At 43.5% G+C, this 22,346-nt stretch overlaps 1 protein-coding gene across 3 annotated transcripts; it reads right to left on the minus strand.

The window, feature by feature from the left end:
* Positions 1-262: 262 nt before the first annotated feature.
* On the minus strand, positions 263-21,807 carry tbl1xr1b (TBL1X/Y related 1b). Of its 3 annotated transcripts, none has more exons than XM_085804417.1 (16): positions 21,547-21,807; positions 19,382-19,441; positions 16,084-16,187; positions 15,788-15,933; positions 14,887-15,115; positions 10,956-11,088; positions 9,405-9,546; positions 8,900-8,963; positions 8,704-8,801; positions 7,395-7,455; positions 6,859-6,980; positions 6,506-6,580; positions 6,214-6,341; positions 5,460-5,625; positions 5,267-5,368; positions 263-3,034 (listed from the first exon to the last, which is right to left on the minus strand). In XM_085804417.1, the coding sequence occupies exons 3-16, from the start codon at positions 16,139-16,141 to the stop codon at positions 3,008-3,010; spliced, it is 1,551 nt and encodes a 516-aa protein (XP_085660543.1). In that variant the 5' UTR covers positions 16,142-16,187; positions 19,382-19,441; positions 21,547-21,807; the 3' UTR covers positions 263-3,007. The 3 variants fall into 3 exon arrangements, with proteins under 3 accessions (XP_085660543.1, XP_085660544.1, XP_085660545.1); XM_085804418.1 differs by lacking the exon at positions 21,547-21,807 and adding an exon at positions 21,104-21,293; XM_085804419.1 differs by lacking the exon at positions 21,547-21,807 and adding an exon at positions 21,100-21,283.
* Positions 21,808-22,346: the final 539 nt, after the last annotated feature.

Below are 22,346 nucleotides of genomic sequence, written 5' to 3' on the forward strand. Positions count from 1 at the left end.
TATGACCCTTTAGGGCTTCCGTTAAAAGGTTATCCAAAACATTTGTTGACATGTTTAATTCTCAGACATAAGAGTACCAACCATCTGACATTGCAACCTCCAGAGCTACACAGATGGCGCACGGCTTCAGTGGATTTTGGTTTGTGTACATATGATTTCCCATAAATCGATATTGCTTATTTACATGAGAATATTTATTTTAAAATACGTATTATTTTAAAATACAGTGCAGTGGTGTGAAAATTAAAGGCAGACACGATGATATTATCAAAATAGATTTTATTCTAGACCTTGAGATCTGAGTGATATTACAACAGTCAGATCAGGAGGCTGCAGACCAGCAACCATGTGAGTGAGAGAGAAAGAGAGTACAACGTAGGTGAGGGCAAAGACAACACAAAAAAAAAAAAATCTGCAAATTGGTATTTACATGTTGTGTTATAATACATCAAGAATTAAATCCAAATTTTATAATGTTGTTCTTTTTGAGTACATGGCTACAAATAAATCAGAATTACAAAAGTTTTGAGAAGTACAAAACCTTCAAGGGCTCTCCAACATAGCAAAGATAGAGTCAACATTAGTACTTTCGGTAGGAACAAAAAATAGCAAACACACTTGAATGCAGTGTAAAAAGCTTATCATCTAAAAACAAACCATTATAAAATACCATTCCACTGTCATAGACAACATTTGAAATAGTGTCTTTGTGGTACAGTCCAATCACTGCTGACTGCGTTAAAGCAAACTTCAAAATAGTCTTTAGCTTCAGTACAAAATTGTTTTTTTTTTTTTTAAACAAGTAACATTCTGAACAAAATCTCTGAAACATCTGACAATGTGAGTGAGTGAGTGTGTGTGTGTGTGTGTATGTGTGAGTCAAGCCGTTAGATGTTAGTAATGGCTACGAGATGAAGTTGGCTCAGCCCATCTCACCGAGGACTCAGACGAGACGCTGTTCCCCCACCGTTCCCCACTGTGACACTGCACACTTCCTGCATCAACTCTGATTCAACTTGAAGAGCATTTCAAACATCAGGTGTGTCTATGGTGGCTGGAATAAACACACCTCCCTGTTTCTCCATTTTAGCCTAAAGTGCAGAGACAGAAAACCCTTCGATAGGCTGCTCTTTTTTTTTCCACGGCTATGACTGTTTAATGGTATTTTATAAAAAACCATTGCTCATGGTCACGACCCCTGGTGATGCACAGCAACATCTCATACTATATTTCAAGCATCTTCAAAAAGTTACTTTAAAATCCACCCTTAGCACACGAGTGGCATAGAAAAAAATCCCCTGTGATAGCACAGATATATATTTATATATTTATATTATATGCAGATACCATGTTACATGAAGTCATATGCTGCAAGTCTGCTCTTTAACAACAAGCACAGATATGCCTCAAAACAGCAAATCTGAACACTACAAACAAAAAGCGCCGTCTATCCGTGCATAGGCCTTAACACAGCCTGTCTCCAGAGTGTGTGTGTGTGTGTATGTATGTGTGTTAATGCTGGACAACTGCCTGACAACAGCAAACCAAAGCCAAGGACTGTAGTGTGTTACTTGGGTCAACACTGGATACGAAAGCCGCACACGTCACAGACTGATAAAGTGTTGGGGTGGCTCGCCGTGGCAACGGGCTGCTCTACATGACGCGCTGATGATTTGAAACCCATAGATGTTGATTCACTGTCAAAGAGTCACGATGCGAGTGAATGTCGAGTCATGTTTACGAAGGTGCGATCCAAGACCCTGTGCCTGCAGAGGGAGTGGTATGACCAAGCAGGGGAAACAGGACACAATAGACCAACTCAGTCTGATTATCATTCAGCATTGGATGCAAGCACAATTATGACAATTAATGGTTTACGTCAGATGGACTCAAGCCATTAAGGGCTTGATTTCCCATATCTCTCTCTCTCTCTCTCTCTTTCCCCACAGATCCCAGAAGCTGCACTGATGCCAGAAAGCAACCTACTGCTGTGCCACGTTACCTCACTACTGACACAAAAAGCACAGCCGTCTACTCTTAAGCTTAGGACGCAGGTCCGGTGATGAGCTCAATGACAGGAACCTCCAGCTGACTGCGCTGTAACTGTCTTTCTGCCCAGCACACTGTTAGAACATGAGAGTGACATGGTGTTGAACAGCGACACAGATTATCTCTCAGCCTGGAGGTTTGGAATTTTTAGAGCTCTATATATTAACCTGATGAACTGTGAAAACCTGAAAACCATTTGAGGATAAAAATTGCAAAAAACAAAGGACAGTTCACCCTTTGATTAACTGCTTTTGACTTTGTTAAAAAAATGGCAAAAATGGAGCAAATCTACTGGATAAAAATAGTTGACAAAATTATAAACCACTTTATCTTTTGCGCTGTACATCTGCATTTTTGAACCTTGAAGAGTGCCAAGACAAAGATGAATGGACCTCGCAATGAACAGCTTTGAGCACCCATTGTAAAAGACAAAAAACTCTCAACCCCCCCATCCCCCCCTTCTCTCCCAACCCACATGTAATATAAAACCTACAGAGATCAGAAAAATCCAAATTCAAAACAACAATGTCCACAGGACACCAAATGCTGACATATGCAATATGCACACACCAACAGAGAACAAAAATCTTTAAAAATCTGGTACAAAGGATAAAAAGAGGAAAGCAAGAAGAATCCAGGTGTTTTGGTTTGTGTGTGATGGGTCCGACGGGGTTATACTGTGTGTACAACCTGCAGCTTTCCACCTGCAGGTCTGTGAGAGCAACGCGAGTGTCCATACAGACCTGTCAGGTGCATGCGCATAACAACTGTATGTAGTGAAGGTGTGGTCCTTGGTGTGTACATGAGGAGGGTGTTGGGGGGGTGAGGGTCTGTTTGGCTGTAATGGCGGGCCATGGCATCTGATGGGACTACAGCAGTGTGGCGGACAGGCAGGGACAGTCAGTCATTTTGGCTATGTACACATTCGTAGTCGGTCCATGGCTCCCGCAGATGAACGTCATTTCCTCAGGTCTAATACGCAAACCTGGAAGAACAGGAAGTGGCAGACGATAAGACACAACGCCACAGTCTCTGTGACGTGAGTGTGAGAAAGAAAACCTGTGGTCTGGGTTTTCGTTTTGAATTCATTCTTATTTCCAGAGAAACTGAAAGCCCCAAAGTTTCTGGTTCAAACACATGAATATGAGAGCTACCTGATGGGAAACGTGTTCAGAAAAAGCAGACAAACGGATCATAAAAGACTTTATGCTGTGAGATAGGATGTTCAGAGCAAACGATTGTGTCGGCTGACTTTTTTTTTTTTGCTTTGTTTTGTCCATAAATGTAGAAACTGTACAATGCCATGATGCATATTCACAGCTTTTATCCAGTATTTTGCAGAGGCTCCCGTGGCAGTTCATTCATTTGTTACATTAAATAATCTCCAGCTCTGTCAGTTTGGCTGAAAAGCATCAATGAACTGAGATTTCCAGGTCTCCGAGCAGATTTCTGACTGGATTCAAAACCAGATTTTAGCTTTGCAACTTAATGACATCACTCCCAAACTTTCTTGTCCAACTGCTGTGGTGCTGCAGTGCAGACTCCTAAGCTGATTTTCTTAAAAAGTCTCTTTATTATTCTCTTATCCTTGATGTGTTTTTGAGCAGATCAGATTCTTAAATGTCCCTCTGACACTTGCCCAACAAACACACATGAATATCCTTTGAACTTAGTGGAAAATTCTGTTTTGCCACCTGCCCAGAAACGCCTGACTGATGCAGTGCTGCAGTCACCTCCCTGGTCCCAGATCTTTTTACAAGGCAACTGTGTTTGGCTGGGAGGTCCCTGCCCAGGTTGGTGCTGCAAAACAGTTCCACGTCAAAGGTTTTATTGAGTGTTTCTCTGAGTTTGGTTTGCACTGACTTACGCTTAGTCGTCGTTGTGAAGCAATAACACAGGCTCTTTGTTTCCTATAAAGATGATTCATTGATCTGACTAATCATTCAGGCCTTAGTGGCTCTATCTTCTGACTACTTGCAACATCATCTGCCTCATTTTGATTGAATTTGAAATGCTACATTTCAGAAAGTCTGCTCAGTTTAACTTCCGACTGTCACGACAGCTATGTTGAAACTCTGATCTTCAGACATGTTGCCAATACCCACACAGACTGGAGACTGCATTAGTCAACAATCCCAATTAGTCAAGTTCCTTCTGCATTACTGAAAGACGAGAAGTTCTGTATCACAAGTCCAGCACTGACCCCAGGGATTTCCCTGGGTATTTTTTGAGATTGGCAGAGGCCTGTACTGGGGGGGTACATACTGTACTAATGGCTGCACTGCCAGATATTGGCTCCCCTCTTTCCTCGAAAGGAGACTCCCACATGCTTTAGCTTTACACTAGGGCTGTGCCGATTGGCGATCCAATCGTCTATCGGCGATTGGAAGGACGATCGGCGATGTTTTGTTTTCTTGCCGATTTTACACACACACACACACACACATACTCGCTACTTTTTTATTGATCTAATGCGCAATCTGTTTGTTTTGTTTTAATGAAGCCGCTTGGCTTGCTGCTTCCAACAGCTACTCTGTCAAATGATAGTGTTTCACCAATCAAATGCAGCCACTGGCGACGTCCAATCAGACGGAGCCAGGTAGTCATATGACCGCACACAAAATCTCTGTGGTAAACAGGGTGGCCACTCCGCCTCAAATTTGAGGAAACACGTTTAGCTGGTGTTGTGGCTGTGACGCTGCCGACGCCAGCCCTGTTACTGTATGTCACAGCCCAACGAGGTGTTCACTAAGACGTCCGGTGAATTACGTCCGCCATGAATAGATTTTTCGGCTTTCGGCAACGCAATAGCGTTCCGTTCATTGATCATAGCGCTCTTTCTCCGTTATTAGCCCTCACACACAGAGAGAGAGAGAGAGAAGCGCGCATGCATGACAGCATGACAGCAGGGCACGGTAAAAGCGATACTCATACGCCGCCGCCGCCGCCGCCGCCGCCGCCCCCCAAAGTAATGGGTTTGTGGGCACAAAAATGCTACATCTGAACGGCCTCCATGCACACGCTTTAACCAAGGCGGCGGCAATAATCACCCAGGTGGCCCGCGTTTACCTCAGATAGGCGGGGAAAACCCTGCTCTAACCTCAGTGCCAACCGATTCTAACCTGACACCACCACCCCATTTTAGAGTTACTAGGTCAGTAGTCTGCTGTGAGGGGTGTACACAGAGGCCAGAGTTGCAGAAGGAGGCACAACTTACCGATCCATCTGATGCGCTGGCTCCAACTTTGTCCCCTGTGGCGTTCCAGCACACCTCGAAGATCCCTCCCGTCCCCCGGTAGCTGTGGACTAAAGCGCCCGTCTGAGGAGACATGTACACACGTGTAAGGAAAAGGCAAGCAACTTTATCTTTTTGTATTTGTGTCGCTGTACATGTGGTCGTCAGTCCAGACCTGAGTGTTCCAGATGTGGACACACTTATCGAAGGAGCCACTAGCGAGGTGTCTGCCATCGGGGCTGAAGGCCACACTGTACACGGGCTCCTGGTGGCGGGTCAGTGTGTGGATACACACCCCACGCTCTACGTCCCACAGACGCACTGTTGAGTCAAATGATGCGCTAGAGAGAGAGGGAGGGTCACAAAGTTAGCTTAGTGTCAAAGGTCAAGGGCGGAGCATGATAATTAAGGTCAACTAGACATGACGGCTACTAATGACCTGAAATCAAGCTATTTAATCACTTACATGCAAAACTTTTGTTTTACAAAACATAATCACTTTTGTACCATTCCCTACTTCAGATCAATTTAGATCAGTGTGGTGACTCTGGCCAATCAGCCTGTAACTTCAAACACAACTCTGGTACCAGAACTGTCTCTTTGGATACAGGTTCCTAATCAGGCCCGTATTCCTGCTACTGGATATTTTATTGATATGGATCTATCGAGGAATGAGACAGCAACCTCGATGTCTGGTCAGAAGATGAAAAAAAGTCCAGGTTATTGTGCCCTGGATTCGCCGGCTAAAGAGTACTGAACAATTGAGTCAGATTTTCTCATAATTGTGAGAGAACATTAAGAACCCATTGTTTATGTTCCTTATTTGAGATTATAGGACAACCTACACTCTGTGCCAATTTAGAGCTATGAATAGAAAACTACACTGCAGTAATTGAATCAAATGACACAAGAGGGAGATGTAATCTCACCTGGCCAACATGAGGTTGGCATTGGGGTTGTTGGTCCCGGGGCCTGTAGGGCTCCACTTGATGGTATAGATTTCTTTGCTGTGGGCCTGAAGGTCATGCACACATGTATCCTGTTTCATGCTCCAGATCTATGCCAGAAAGAGAGGATGTGATAATTTTAAAAAGGCAGCTGTTAGATTGGTGGGTTACAAATCGTAAACACTTTTCTTTACAAGGTGCCTGATTAAAGCCCACTTCGTGCTTTCTTTGGCTGTTATGTGACATTTACCACGTGTGTATTGTGTGGACTGACCTTGAGTGTCATGTCGTCGGAGCAGGAGGCCAGCAAGCTGCCAGTGGGATCCCACTTGATTGCGTTTACCTCGTTCTAGAGTGAGAAAGATTTAATATCACAGAAAAGAAGTTAATGTGATTTACACAGGCAGCAGTTGATTTAGATATGGCACAGCTATATGTATATTTATAGCATATATACACACACACTCTCTTCAGACATATAATACAACATCCCAAATAGCAGAGAGGGATTTTTTCTGAATGTACCCAGTACCCAGAGTGGTCCCACGAAACCCTTCCTGTTACCCAACAGTGGTTGGCTTCTCATTTCCTTCCCTCTAAGAAACACACAGAAGATCCATGTCTCACCGTGTGTCCCTGGAAGGTCTTGACAGGTCTGTCCTGACCCAGCTTACACACATGGATGCACATGTCTGTGCTACAGGAGGCAAACGTGTTGTTGCTCTGCCAGTCTACGTCAAGAGCAGGTGCTGTTGGGAGGCAGAGACAGAGCTTAGAGCGGTTGCAGCAGTTGGACATGCAGGCTGGACATGGGGGGACAACAGGAATCTGATGGTCTGAATATAGATTCCTTATTACCAACCTGTATCTCTAACCATAAAGAACAACAACATAGCACTTAAAGCTTATGACTGTAACACACAATTAGCACTTTAATTCGAGGGTTTGGTCCATTATTGTCAAACTGTGAAGATGGGTAGACTGAATATGATGACAGATATCAGTCTGAATATGTGAAAAAAAACAAACATAATGACAGAAAATAAAGCACGTATCATCATTATGGTCTGACTGCAGTTCAGTAGAAGCTAACGTCCGTCTAACAACAGAGACTCCTGCATTAAAAGTCATGTGGAATAATCCAGTCAACTCCTGTCACTCACCCGAGTGGAAAGGAAATTGTTGCTTTGCCTCTCCTGTGTGTGCGTCCCAAATAATCGTGGTCTGTGTGAAGGAAGAGATTTTCATTATTTACGTATAAACACCCATATCATATATTACATGCATCTCAGGCCTTCTTATACCTGCAAGACAGCGGCACTTGGGCATTAATGTGTACAGTCAAGGTTAACACTGGGTGTTATTACACTTCAGTACACTAGATGGCAATGTTGAACAATGTCCTTAAACTGTTGTTTTGCAGTGGTTTGGTGACAGGATGACAGTGTCTGATGTTAGATGGGAATGTATCTGGCTCACCTGTCAGACCTTCACATTTGTGGTCTGTAAACAGACCCTGACATACAGGGCACTACATGGTATCCACACAGGCCTGTATGCGGTACACATGCATGCCATTCGTATGATGTGCGTCTCCCTTTTAGTACCTAATGTTTATAGGACATGTTTATCTATGATAAAGTAGCTATGGGTGTAGCTATTTATTGTGGACTGTTAGTCTAGGCTAGTTTAGTACACAAAAGTTAAACAGAGCCCAGAGTGATGTCTTCAAATCACAAAGAGCAGACAAACTTTTGTCCAAGGAGTGGGAACTAAATTTTCACATTTTTTCCTTTGCTAAAAACTTCACAATTCATCAAGTTTCTAAATAATAACCAATCATTGACTTGACTAGTAGCACTAAAAGCAAAACAGAATCCACAGCTTCATTTTAGAGTGCAGCCCTCTAGTGTGCATTATCTTTTCAAAAATACTGATAGGTTTTTCCAGCAGTCGTAAAGAGAAAACAGCAAGTCATGTTAAAGCCATTTACCACCAGGAAACTGCTATTTCTTGGAAAAACCATTCCTCTTTGATAGGGATCATCTGCTTAAAAGGACCAACTTATTGTGTGGTACAAAGAAAGTGGTGATTTGGCAGATATTGCAATTGGGATTTCAGCTGGAGTGATCATTTCTGTATTTCATTTTCACTGGGGGAAAAGAGACAGATATTGCTCTTGGCCAAATGCAATTTCAGTTACACTTTGAGAAATTGTTGAGCCTAAGAATGAACCCTGGAATGAAAGGATCAATTATGGAAAACATTTTATTCCTCACCTCGCCATTCAAAATTAAACATGTCTGACTTCAGATGGCTATGATGATATTTCAACAGGCTCCAGACGGATAAAACTGACAAATAGATATTTCAAGAAATGTTTACATTTTGGGAAAAAACTTCACTGCTCACAAACTCGGTGGGCATTTAGCCAGCTTGTTCAGGGCAAAAAATCAATCAGTAAGCTTTTACCTTGTCTACACCAGCACTGAGGATGAAGTTTCCTTTCTTATTCCACTTGAGTGCAAATATAGGACCTTTATGTTGACCCAAAGTACTGGCCAAGTTGCCTGAAAACAAAACAGAAAATAAACCCAACACAGCTTAGAAAGAGAGCAGAAACATTTCTCTGCCAACATATCCTTGTTATACAAACTGATATTCTTACCATCTTTTATCCATATTCTAGCAAAGCCGTCGTATGAGCCTGTTGCCAGCAGAGTTCCCTCACTCTGAAAGAGACATATAATTGTGATTAGTCAGCAGCAGGTGACTTTAAATCAATTTAGGCTTCATTTGCATATCCTGGTTCATAATTATGCCTTAATGAGCAGGTAAATTAAAATTTTCTTCACTAATGATACTGAGCAATAAATAGTTTATGACATAAAATATTAGCGTTGATTTGGCGTTGTGCATTGACTTGTACTACTCAGGGAAAAAATAGTTTGCAGCTGAGCAGCATAAAAGGCCTGTTCCTCTGTGGGAGAGACTCGCCCCCATATATCTGGTTGGAAGGAATGCCTCTAGCAGAAGTAGTGGCCACAGGCATGCACACACACACAGCGCTAGATTAGATTACTAAAAACTGCACTCAGTGGAACAGACGCACACAATCGTGACGTTCAACTGCACACACACACACACACACACACAGACACACACACACTCACATTCCAGTCTAGTGAGGTGACGTCTTTGTTGCTGGGTACGTCCTGGCCCCCTTCCCGTATGCAGTGCCTCAGAACCAGCTGGGTGGATCCGCCTGTGCTGTTCTCACTTAGGTTCCAGATCCGCGCTGTCGAGTCCCCGGACCTGCCCGAGTCAGCAGACACACACAGACACACAGACACACAGACACACACACAGACAACCGAGCGTTAAGCACCATAACTTGGCTTTGACTTTTAAAATCAGTGATGAAAATAATATCAAACTGACCATCGTTGCTCGAGTAGGGTTGGGGTTTTAAGGCATTTTATCGAACCTGAACCCAGTATCAATTCCGAAATCTTTTTAAAACCCTATTAAACCTTTTCACATCATCTGTTGAGGAAAAAGGAGAAAGAAGTTTTACAAGCACACAACTCAGTGACTTTGATTTCCTGTGCCAGATGCATTTATCTCCAATTTCCTTTAATTATGAGAGGGATAGTATCTATGATCAGGAGCTGTGATTAGGTGAACACACGGTATATGTATCTAGTTTGATGTTCACCTCTGTTTGGTTCACTACTTAAATAAATGAGCACTAAACTATGTCTTTTACACAAGACATGGTCTGATGATATTTTAGAAAGACGATTGAATCTTTGTTTTTGCTTAGTTTGGAAAACTAGAATAACTCCTCACCGATCAGGGAGGAGAGTATTAATGCTATAGCTCAGGGTAATGGCCATTTTACAGCTGGACAGAGCCTATCGTGGGACGGGTGTTTAGAGTTTCATAATCCTCAAAGTCCAGAGAATCGTGATGAGACCGGCTGGTGCATCTTCTCCAATCGTGTTTAGCTTGTTTTGAGGGATCTCCCTCAACACAAGCTGGGCAGAGCGGGCGGAGATGTAAACACATGACATCATCAAAGGCAACAGTCTATTCAACGAGAAGACTTTAGAACAACAAAGGCTGATGTGGCTCTAACAAAGCTGTGCTATAAAATGAGAACACATTATAATGCAATTAATAAATAAGGGCTGTTTGAGTTACAACTAATGAGCTCATTTGTTGTCCCTCACGGGCAACAAGCCTTGAGTGACTCATTGTTACTAGGAAATCCATCACTTCTAGCCTCACAGGAATACTCTCAAACATGTTTTGCTTTTTAATTGTTTAATTGTCAGAGATTCTGCTGCGTGACTGAAATTATCTGGACAGGGACGACAAGACTGGAAAAACAATGACTCCACTGGAAAAAGATTTCTTGTGGTGATAAATGAAGTGGAAATACTCTTCTCATCCATCACAAGTTTTCATGTCACAAGACATGGGTAATTTTTTTTTTTACCAGATTTTTTAAAATTGATCAAATAAGAAACATTGAATTTGTTTTTGTGTACCCAACCAAGTGTGGACCACACATGGAGCTTGTGGTAAATGTACCACCATGTATTAAAATGAAGTAGTGCATCAGATGACTGGAGTGTCCAAGAATGACACTTTTAACATGTTGCTCTCTGCGCTGCAGTGAAAACCACGTGGTCAGAGAGAAATGATGAGATACTGACCCAGAGGCGAGGAGGTCGTTGACTGGGTTCCAGGCGCAGATAAAAACTTCAGACTCATGCCCCCTCAGGACCATGGCTTTACTCTGGGGGATCTCCACATCCCTATCAACCTCCATCATTTCTGAGTGGTGATCTACAAGGAGAAGAAACAAAATCTTTAGACCAAAGGTTTACATTCAGTAAATGATCAACTACTGTCTAGCTTCAGGGAGTTTCTCATCTCCACAAAGGATCTCTGGAGTTCAGCCATCGTGACCTTCAGCTTCTTGGGTCACCTGTCACACCAAGGTCTTTTCCTCTGACTACACTGTCCCTCAGCTCCTGGAGGAGTTCAGGTTGTTCCAGAATTCTTTCATTCAGGAATAGGTAGCCCACTAGTGCTCTTGGGACCTAGCTCCAGGGCTCCAGGGCTCCAGGGCTCCAGACTAACTTTTTATTTTTTTTACTTGGGAGCACAGTGGCCCTCATCTTAAAATTTTAGGAGCGCAAACAGAAAATTTAGGGGCGTACACCGTAAGTCGACTTGCAAAGCAAATATTCACATTTCTTTTTCATTCACAATCCTCACACACATTGGCCTGACACCTGTTATGACAGATACCAGATATTTTGGGTCGCCCCTTCCACGTTTCAACAGTATTAAAAAAAATGCGTAAATAGATGAAAGATTTACTTGTACTGTCTCAACCTTTAGGTCCCATTTAGGGCCAGTCTGGAGCGCTGAGCTCTGCAGACAGTTCCTCCCACCTTGCAGCTTGATTTTTGCTCCAATATGCAGTATGAGCTGTGGAGCTGTGTGCCTTTCCAAAACATCGGCTGAATCGACTGCAGGTGGAATCAAGTTGTAGAAACATCTCAAAGATGATCAAGAGTAATAGGAGGCACCTGAACTTTAAATAAATATCCTAAGTTCTGTTTACACATTGTTGCGTACCGAGCGTAGATTGATGTGGGAAATAGGATTTTTTTCTGTATAAGGCTGCAACATAAGACATAAAAAATTGAAAGGGCTGTGGAGACTCTCTGAAGGCACCGCGTTTAAACAGCCAAGCAAACAAACCAGATCCTTTGAAATGTTTGACATCATCTCATTTCCGAGGAACCTCCAGTCCCACAGCAGCACATGTGCTCCATCGTCTGATGTTGGTAATTCAAACAGACCGGCGACGCCAGTGTTTTTTGGCATGTGTCGAGTAAATGGCACTGCACTGAATGAACAGCAGCTTGAACAGCTGACAGCAGTGGAATTAAAGGGCAGGATGTGTTGTTGCTGAAAGGCCAGAGGTGTTTGTACCACACACAGTTTGTCCAAAAGGTGGGCAGCGGGTGTGAAATACAAGTTTGAAGTTGCTGCCAACCGTTCCAAATAAATAAGTAAAGTCTTGTCTTCACTGAGACCCTAAATCAAGTCCCCGGGAGCCATCTATAGTTTAATTACGAGGCTCAAGGTGTTGTCGTGATCAAAACATGTTGGGAAAAGGAGGAGGGTCTAAAGAAAAACAACCAAACTTCATTTTTGCCTCCATGCTATAACAAACGAAGACATTAGGAGAAGGTGGGCATAGACATGGAGACCCAGACAGAACAAACCCATGTGGAAACACATGCAGGTTTAAGGAAAACCAGAGTAACTTTATGTAATATCAAGTAGGTCACAGACATTTTACACCAGACAGAATCCTTAAGTTGTATCACAGCTGTTATGAGAAAGAGGGAACAAATCCTATTCACAGGCAAACTCACAAACACATTTCTCCCAGAGGAACGAGGGGGTTAGGTTTAACTCCTCATGTAATGAGAAGAGCCGTTCAGTCTTTCACAACATTCAAGTCATGACTTAAGCTGTTGAGTTGTTCCTTCACTTATGTGGGAGATAATTATGTACCATTATATACAACCCATTTCATTTAAAGAAGTGCACAGTGATAGAAATTTAGGTCACACCACCCAGCCATAGGCTTATTTATTTGCCAACTTTCTGCTGCTTCATCATCCAAAATAACAGCTTTTATATAAAAGTGTCAGATTGTCAAGTAAAGGGGACAGATATTCACAGTGTCAGTTAAGTGGTCAGAGATAAATCTATGGTGTAAATGAGAAAAATATTCACAATGACCTAAAGTTTGTGATAGGAGTAAATGTACTCATCTAATTTGCATATTGTGACGTCACCGGGTGGCAGCCCCATTGGATTACGCGACTTCCAGTAAAACTGAATTTGGAACATATTTACACAGGAAAAAAAATTATATTGACATCTCATCCTCAAAGTAAAGGAACAGGGGTCTGATTGGAGCACATTTACAGTGCCCCCCCTCCGTCCCCCTCCCTCCCAGCCCCGTCGATCTGTGTCGCAGTAGTACCGCGGACGAGCAGCGGTGCCGGCGGGACTCCTCGGCCGCTTCAGCCGCCGTATGACATACTTCCGCCCGGCCGGGGGACGTGGGGGGGGGGGGTCTCCCGATCGTCGGCGGCACCGGGCCGGGAGTCTGTCATACAGCGGCTGAAACGAGCGAGGAGTCCCGCCGGCACCGCTGCTCGTCCGCGGTACCGCGACACGGATCGGCGGGGCTGGGAGGGAGGGGGGGGGGTTGACGAGTGTGTGTGTGTGTGGTGTGTGGGGGGGCGCACAGTGTTTCTCAAGACCTGAACATCACTTCCTGGTCACTCCCAGCTGTGTGAGCTGCGTGAGCTCCGCGAGAAAAAGCGGAGCGCCTGTGCGCCAATCAAACTTTTTTTTCTCAGACAGGGCTCCAGACTGCGACTAAATGGTCGCATTTTGCGACTAAAATTTGATACAATGCGAGTAATTTTTTCATCTACTCGCGCATCTGCGACCAGTAAATTTGCCGTTTTTTTTAATGACCACTGTGATTGGCTCATGTGTGAAAAAAAACGTGTGTTTCTCTTCTCTACATCTCGGAGGAGACGTCTTTCCACAGCAGAGCTCCGTGTGTCTGTGTGAAACAACAGGAGAAACACAGACCGGTGACCTGCGCGTGTGTGTGCTGAACATCACCCGCAATATTTTTTTTTCTTAAACGCCCACTCGCTAAATAAACGCCGGGTCAAACATTGTTTTTCTGCGCTTGCCAGCGGTACTCAAATCGTCACAAAGCTACGAAGCAGGTTGACTCGCGCTGCAGAACGCGCTGCACAGAGCGGTTCCCATACGGAAATGATTATTAATTGATTGTTGATTGATAGATTTTTTTTTTTTTGGGCCGTGCGGCGGCGGCGGTGGGGTGGGGGTGGGGGGGCGAAGACGAGTTTGATGCCAAGGAGTCCGTGCACATGTGGCTCAATCAGGGTCAACAGAGGCCAAACTACAGGGGCTGTCCTACACGGGGGGGGGGGTCTGTTCTTGGATGAGTTTACCATAAGTGGTGTGTCTAAATATTATAGTTAGCTAGTTAAGTTAAGTAGGCCTATTTATTTATCAGTAATACAGTGAAATTTTGAGAAAATGTGAACATTTACTTTGCAAGTCGATTGCGGTGTGCGCCCCTAAATTTTCTGTTTGCGCTTCTAAAATTTTAAGTTAGGGGCCACTGTGCTCCTAGTCAAAATAGTTAGTCTGGAGCCCTGTCAGATATTTTGTAGAAAAACACACCCACAAATGACGTCAGGATTGAAGCTGAACGCGTTCGCCATCTAGTGGTACCAGCAGTGAACACAATTAATGCAGGTCCCAGTAGATTTAAAGATATGGGCTGTTTTATCCAAGCATGCTGCCTGTCGCAATAATGCGACTTTGGCACCTAGAGGGTTAAGTATTTAACCCCAAAATGACATCCTGCTGAAGACATGAACATGAAATAAATCCTGCAGTGTGATATGACCATATTTTCCACCAACACTAACACAAAAAAACACACACCCATTTGCTGAAGACCTGATTCAGAGACTGAATAACCATGAGCGAGCTTACTGGCTATGGCGTGCGATCCATTTTCCTCTCCGTTGGCAGCGCCCTCTCCGTTCTTTGTGCTTCCTTGGGGTCCTGTGTTGCTGCTGCCGCTGCCGCTTCCTGCCGCCGCCTGCTGCTGCTGGGCCAGCTTGTCCCTGTAGGCCTGCTGTCTGGTCTGGACGACATCTGGCATCACGGCATCGATCAGAGACAGCGACTCAATGGGCCGCCCGTCAAATAAGGTCCCGTCCTACACAGAAACCACAGAGTTTCATAAAACCACATTTTCCTCATCTAAATACAGATTTGCTGTTAATTATTGTATCACCATCAATGTACCACATCAGTAGGGGTGTGCCAAAAAATCGATTCACATAAGAATCGCAATTCTCATTTAATACAATTCAGAATCGATATAAAATGTCCCAAAATTGATTTTAAAAATAAAACAGTGAAACAAATTCTAAGGAATTAGAATAGATAGAATTTAAAAGGCAGCTGTTTAACTGCACTATTGTTTTTAAAATGAATTAATTTTATGTTGTTACTTAAGTAATATGTGATATTGCTTTTATGCAACAGTTTCAACAAATCCATCTAAGTACGGATAAATGTTTAAAACTCAATAAATGTGAAAAAGACACTTTAGTCATTCTGTCTTGCAAAGCAGACTGAGTAGATCATGAGGATCCTTTGCACACCAGTAGACTGAAGCAGAAATCATTATGAATCAAATCGTTTTGAATCGAAAATCGATTTTGAATCGAATCGTAGCCCCAAAAATCAGAATCGAATCGTATTGTGAGATAGTAAAAGATTCCCACCCCTACAAATCAGTCATGAAAAACACAAAGCTCATGGTGCACTTCCTGCTTATTTATTGTGAGGTTATCCTAATTAGTAGCTGATGGTGGACTCTGACCTCATTGATGCTGACTTCAGCCTCCACATACTGCAGGCCCTTCTGGATGATGGAGATGAGGGCAGCAGGGGGCACCAGGGCTCCATTGATGTTGGACTGGCTGATGTGGCTCTCTATGCCAAAGGTGAATGCTGAGTGGGAGAAGCCTGGAAGAGGCAAAATCATTTGGAAAGAAAAATAGAGTCAAAGTTCAATAGTCGGGTGTCGAGAGCTACAGGGGAAATTATGAATATTAGATTCTAAATAATTGTACACACAGCAAATTGATGACTACAAAAAGTCTTTGTCACACTGACCTGACTCTTGCAGGTATCTGTAAACGAGGAAATTGACCTCATCGCTGCTTATGCTCATTTTTAGTCCTGGTGATTAAACCATTGGGTCAGCACAGGATAGGAGCCTGTAAAAGCAAACCACAGAGCATTACACATCACAGAAATGAGCTGAGAGGAGCTTTTACTCATCTCCACTAAGCATTTCCATCATTGGCATGCATTAACATCCCACAGAAGCATAAATTGATACTAACAAGTAACATGACATACAGTGGCACGGAGCCAGGTGTAAAAGACACCTGACAGGCACACACACACACACACACACACACATAAACATAGATGGAGCGAGTGTGGTGTTACACTACGAGCAGCAGAGTCCAAACTGGCACACGCGATGAAAACCGAGAAGAGGAAGAGGTTAAAAAAGACATCACCTTGCTTGACCTAGATCTTGCAACTTTTAGAGCAGGGAAGTAGGCAAACTGTGTTCTGCAATTAGATAAACAATGATGTCTCATTCCTCTGTGTTCGGTGGCAGCAGAAACCTCCTGTCTTTAGGCAGGGCACCAGTTTCCATTCATTAACCTACAACTGGAAATAATTACCAGCCGACTTCACAGGGCAGGCGGATATTTTGGACGAAAGCGTCTGGAATAGATGGGCTTAAAACCTCAGCAATAACAGATTGTACAGTTCTTGTGTCCGGCCTCTATATTTATTCATGCAGAACCCGCACTGTTTAAACGAGACTGTGGAAATAAACAAGGGGGTCTGGACGAGGGACAGAACCTCTACTGTTTCCATCGGGCCAGCCGGCTGAAAAAGTCAACATGTCTCTCTGCCGCATCCCGGAGGCTGAGATCCAAGACCAACTGCACCGAGAGGCCTTGAATCTAGTGTAAGCCCTTCGGCAATCTCTAACAAGGTGGTCACAAGCCATGATGGCTAATGTGTGTCACAATGAAACACTACCACCAATACGCCGCAAATGGCTTAATTCAACCATAATCTTGAAATACTGACTTCTATTCAGTCCGATGCCAACAATACATGACAATCTGTCAACAGCAAACAAAACTTACTCACTTTATAGTGGGGGCAAAAAGACTAGAACCACTTTCACATTCAAGTAGGTGTTTTTTCCGCTACCCCTCTACTTTACTCTGCCTGTTAGGGCACACTGTGTTTTCCATTGTTTTTTTTAAGGGTCTGTATGGTTAACGCACACTACAATCATGCTGATATGAAACTACTGCTTATCTGATACTAACCTGCTTTCATAGGGTGGCAGCAAAATGGCCATTATTATGCAAGTGATGCAAGAGCGTTGAACAGGGTCAGAGCACAGTTACAGGAATAGGTCAGCAGCCAATTCATCTGGCTGACGTACTGTAGTGTTCAGTGTTTGAATGTTTTATGAACACCAGGACTGATCGTCAGCTTTATCAACCTGTGTCTCCTTCTCTGAGGGAGTGATGGAGCTACTTACAAGACTGTGGAGGCTGTGATGAAATTGACCCACCCCCACCTGATTAAATTTTATCACGTTGCAATATACTCAGATTAGGGTTGGGCGATGTGCGAGCAGTGGAAGATTGACGATGTGACAGCAAAACAACGCAATGGACCAACCCTAACTCAGATCAATCAGCCTAATTATCAGCTAGCTAGAGAGAAGACGATTAAAAACAACAAGCAAAGTGTTCTCTGAGGCCCCGTCCAGACGAATACGCGGCTTCACCGAATCCGATCTTTTTCTTAATCGTTTTGAAAAAAATCTCCGTAAACGGCATCGTTTTCAGAAATATCTGCGTCCACACGGATCCAGTGAAAACGACCCAAAACGCTGTAGTACATCCTCCAGGCGTGTGTGGAGCGGGTGGAGTGTGTGTGGCGCTGTAGCGCTGCCAAACATAAACACTTAAGACAGAGAAGAAGACGGGAAGTCCCCGCTGAAATTCAAGAGAAGAAGAAGTTCCCCGCTGTATTTAAACTCAAAGATGGGATTAAATGACAGGGAGTCGTGTCAGAGTAAATAGTGACGATCAGTGATGATTAAACAGACGCGATTCAGCCGCAGCAGCGACCCGACGGTAGTCGGCCGTTGTTGTTGTTACGTCCATAGACTGTGTAGCAGCTGCAGCGGTGTGTGTGTGTGTCTCAGGTTACAGGTAGAGCGGTGGGGGGCATGACATCATCGTTTCAGAAAAAAGCCGTATTGGCCGTCCAGACGAAAACGCTGAGGCGGCGTTTTCAAATTTTCCCACTCTGGAACCCGTTTTCAAAAAATACCGTTTTCACCCCCCGAAAACGCCGGATCCGTGTGGACGCGAGGCCAATCCGATAAAATATTTATCCGGATTTGAAAAAAACGGATTCGTGTGGACGGGGCCTGAATCTCTTCATTATCTTTAAAGATGATTGTACCATAGAAACAAAACGTCCACCCAAGACTGTAGACTTCCAATTAAACACATTACGCACCACAACATGGGCAGGGAACAGTGGAATCACTGTATTCAGTGGTTCCCCTACTGTTCTGTTGGCGGGGCGGCCCGCGCAAGCCCCCGCCCCCCTTGTAAAATGGGAAATATAGGAGCCAATTGCGGTCCGAGCGGACCTGTTGGTCTGACTAGTCCAAAACAGTTGGAGCCCTCCACCCAAAGCACCCAGTAAGAAGTTGCAGGCGGGTCGACCAAAAAAGCCATCTGATTTTTAAATACCAGCGCTCGCCCTCAAAAAACCATCACATGAATGACATGAATGTGATGCAGGCTACGGGGGCACGGAATAGCAGATGCGTGTCTTTCAGAATAAAATCAAAGCTGAGTCGTTATTTGGAGCCTAAATCAAAATTACACTGGATCCCCAGATCTGGATTCATTCATTCCATCACTTGCTTCACTCGAAATTACAACAACAATGAATTCCATTAACATGAAGCCACAACAAAGACCTTTCCAACACTTGACTTTAGGTCACAACAAGACACGCATATTATTATTACACTGAGATAGGCGGAAAGCGCTTGATTGTTGCGAAAGCTATGTAAACACTTCAGCTATTTTTAGTATATTAAGACATTTTTTGGACATGTAACTGACTAACAGTTGGTCTTGTCATGAGTCATTCCTGCACGCCACCTTCACACTGGTTGAATAGAAAGCTCAATTGCCTTTTCTATGGGGCTCCTAACACTTTGCCATTGCAATGTGATGTTCTGGGCATTAATAAGTGCATGCACGATAAAAAAGAGGGCCAATTAATTTCTGTACGTGGAAACAAGGTTTTAACATTGAAAAGTAAGATACACTACCCATGTGAGCTAGATGTCCTCAGAGGTGCATCATATCTTCCCAGCAAGAACCTTCAGTCCCTGAGAGAAAGAGAAAGGCAATTAATTGCAGGCAGTCATCACATCTAGATTATATAAATGACAAAGATTATCCAATTTGACCAGGATGAAATCATTTGAAATGCTCAGACAAATGTCAATATTCTGAGTTATCACATCATTCATCTTAGTCTGTTTAACAGGAAAAATAGGTAATTAATCCCGTTTAATAGTCTGCTTTGCTTTGTGTAAGAGGTATATATGATGAATTGCACTTAAGTGCATGCACAAGAATCACACTAACCCTGTCATTACATAGACAAAAGACACAGTATTTCCATTAGTGGTGCAACAAATTAACTTAATTAGAAATGTAACATTTTAGCAGTGTGTCAGGGAGTGGGTGAGAGAAACAGTGTTGTGTACAAAGGGGCGTGTCACCAAACAATGAGAGAAACTGGGTCAGCAACATAACAAAAAAAAAGTCAAAACAGCCAGTGGATAATGTGCTATGCAGGGTTCAACTATCCTAGAAAGGACTGCAACTAAAGGGAAGTGTGCTTATCTTTCCTGTATAGTAAAAGAAACGGTGACATTTCAGATGTGTGAGATGCTTGCGACCTGCAACATCAACTTAACCAGCCGCTCACCTCTGGTAATGGATCATACACAGGTGGCTGAGGTGTTTTACTTTTTACATTTTTAAACTTTTGAATTATGCGTCTGACGGATTTCGTTTGTATCGTCGCCCGCTAGTCTTCGTGACTGCATGGCCTCCTCAACTTGGACTCACTCCTTTTAAGTAAATACACACAAGTTATGTCACCTTTACTAATCTGCCGGTAGCTAAATTGGCAAGATAGCATGGCAGGCTACTAGCGGAAATACATCCCCCATCCCCCACCGTCAGCAGGCTGAATGGGCTCAACAGACTACAGTGCGTGTCTCCCCCGACACGCTACTGGAGGCGGCAGCAACCAGACTTTGTGCCAATGAATGACTGTAACAAAAAAAAAAGCACTTTGCTGCTGTGAAATGAGCGTCAATAAATGCCCCCCCCTCAACTATTTATGGGAAACTGGAATATGCTGCAGCGCCGCATTAATTCACTGTGTTTGTAAATATAATCGTTTTATGTAACTCACTACAGTCAGAGGTAACAGTAGGCTGACAATTGCCCACATGTCACGGGTCGCTCAGTGCAGAGGCAACTGGCTTTGTCGGAACTTTTTTACTTCGTGACCAATGAGTAAACACGCAGTACTAGTGTCTTTTTATTTACTCCTCAAATTTGTGTAATTAGCAACTTCTAATGTGAAAAATCACTTAAACAGCCACCACTGCCGTTAGCCAGGCAGCGTTAGCTCCCTGGCTACCATGCGAGGTAACCCCCTTCATACAGCCAGACCCGTCACCACACACATGCCACTCTGCAAGGCGGTCTATCGTTAATTTGTTGCAGGTCATCAACAGTTAGCCACCAAACTGATGCACTCAAGCATATAAAGCCAAACATTTGATACTTTAAAATACTCCATACAACGCTACAAAAACGTAACTTCAGCTCTTCTTTGATACAACAATTTGACGAGTACAGTGAGGTCGCGAGTCCGTCGCTTCATTCCCAACCTGCTAACAAGCTAGCGCGCTAGCTAACGCTGGCGTGCTATGCTAATGACAGTGTTGCTGTAATCTCGTACCTACTTGAATATAACCTTTCAATTGCCGATATCTTCCACAGCTCTTGTGTTCAAGTCAGACCATGTTATCTATTTAATTGACTGCGGTATGGATGGTTTCGCACATATATTAACTATCGTTAGGTTATAATATTGAAGCTAAAGCCAGGCGGTAAGAAGCCAGCAACGGCTTCAGACATTCGACACAGTGGAGTGACCTGACATGCAAAAATGAGCTGCCTGTAACTACTGTTATTTCAAAACTCTACTCGCTTAAAGCTCAATATAACGATTAACCCGTGACGACGGCTTTGGGCAGTGTATTCACTATGTCCCCTGTCGACTACAGCAAAGTAGGACGGGTAACTTATGTAAGCATAGTAGCCCAATGATCCTTACTCATCAATAGCCTTATTTTACATTTCTGCTTAGTGGTGGCACAATATAAATGCCATGTAGACAACTAACCTATTTTCCAAACGCGGCAAAACGACACGTCGTGGTTGGTTAAAGTTGAAAACCGTCCTCCAGCGTTGATCAAATTTTAGCTCCTGGTCCGTTTGACGTTTTCACAGCAAAATGGAGCCACATTTCCTCACTGAAACCGACCAATGAGAGGGGAACGAAAAAAAAAAGCCTAGGCCTCTGGAAGTTTGTACCGCAGCCAAGCACCAGTCACAACAAGACCGTCCTCGCCCATCCCCCACTACACCTCTTTTTTGCTTGTCTGGTCATCACTAGCCATGGATTAATGACACCCCACCCCCTATCCTTTGCTCAGTCATTCAGACTGAGAAAGTCAACAACAAGCTTACATCATCAGTGCAATCTGTGTTTTACACATTTTTTGAAGCTGTATACATAATCCATAATATAATTCTATTCCCCAGTTTTATCAGCGAAATTAATAGCCTGAAAGCGCTCATCCTGTATAAAATATCAAGGATTCACTTGAATGAGAAATGGATGCTCACTGTGAAAATTCACAGTGCATCCTCTTTGGCTGTGATCAGTCACTGCCCCCATTTAGTGGCAACACTGCCTCAGCCTTTTCCTGTGTGAGATGATGACATATCATGAAATCCAGAATTGGGGACCATTAAATTTGTTTTACAGCACTACCAAGTGTGCAGTGTACTCCGTTAATGCTTTGTTGCTAGGGGTTTCTCTCACTGTCAAAAATATAATTATCTCTGCTGGGAACAAACAGTTTCTCATGGTTTGATGGTTTGTGCATCATCGCAAACACAAGAAAACCGAACATCACC

This window comes from Trachurus japonicus, chromosome 17 (genome assembly GCF_045865225.1).
Source record: "Trachurus japonicus isolate A0001 chromosome 17, Traja_1.0".
NCBI lineage: Eukaryota > Metazoa > Chordata > Actinopteri > Carangiformes > Carangidae > Trachurus > Trachurus japonicus.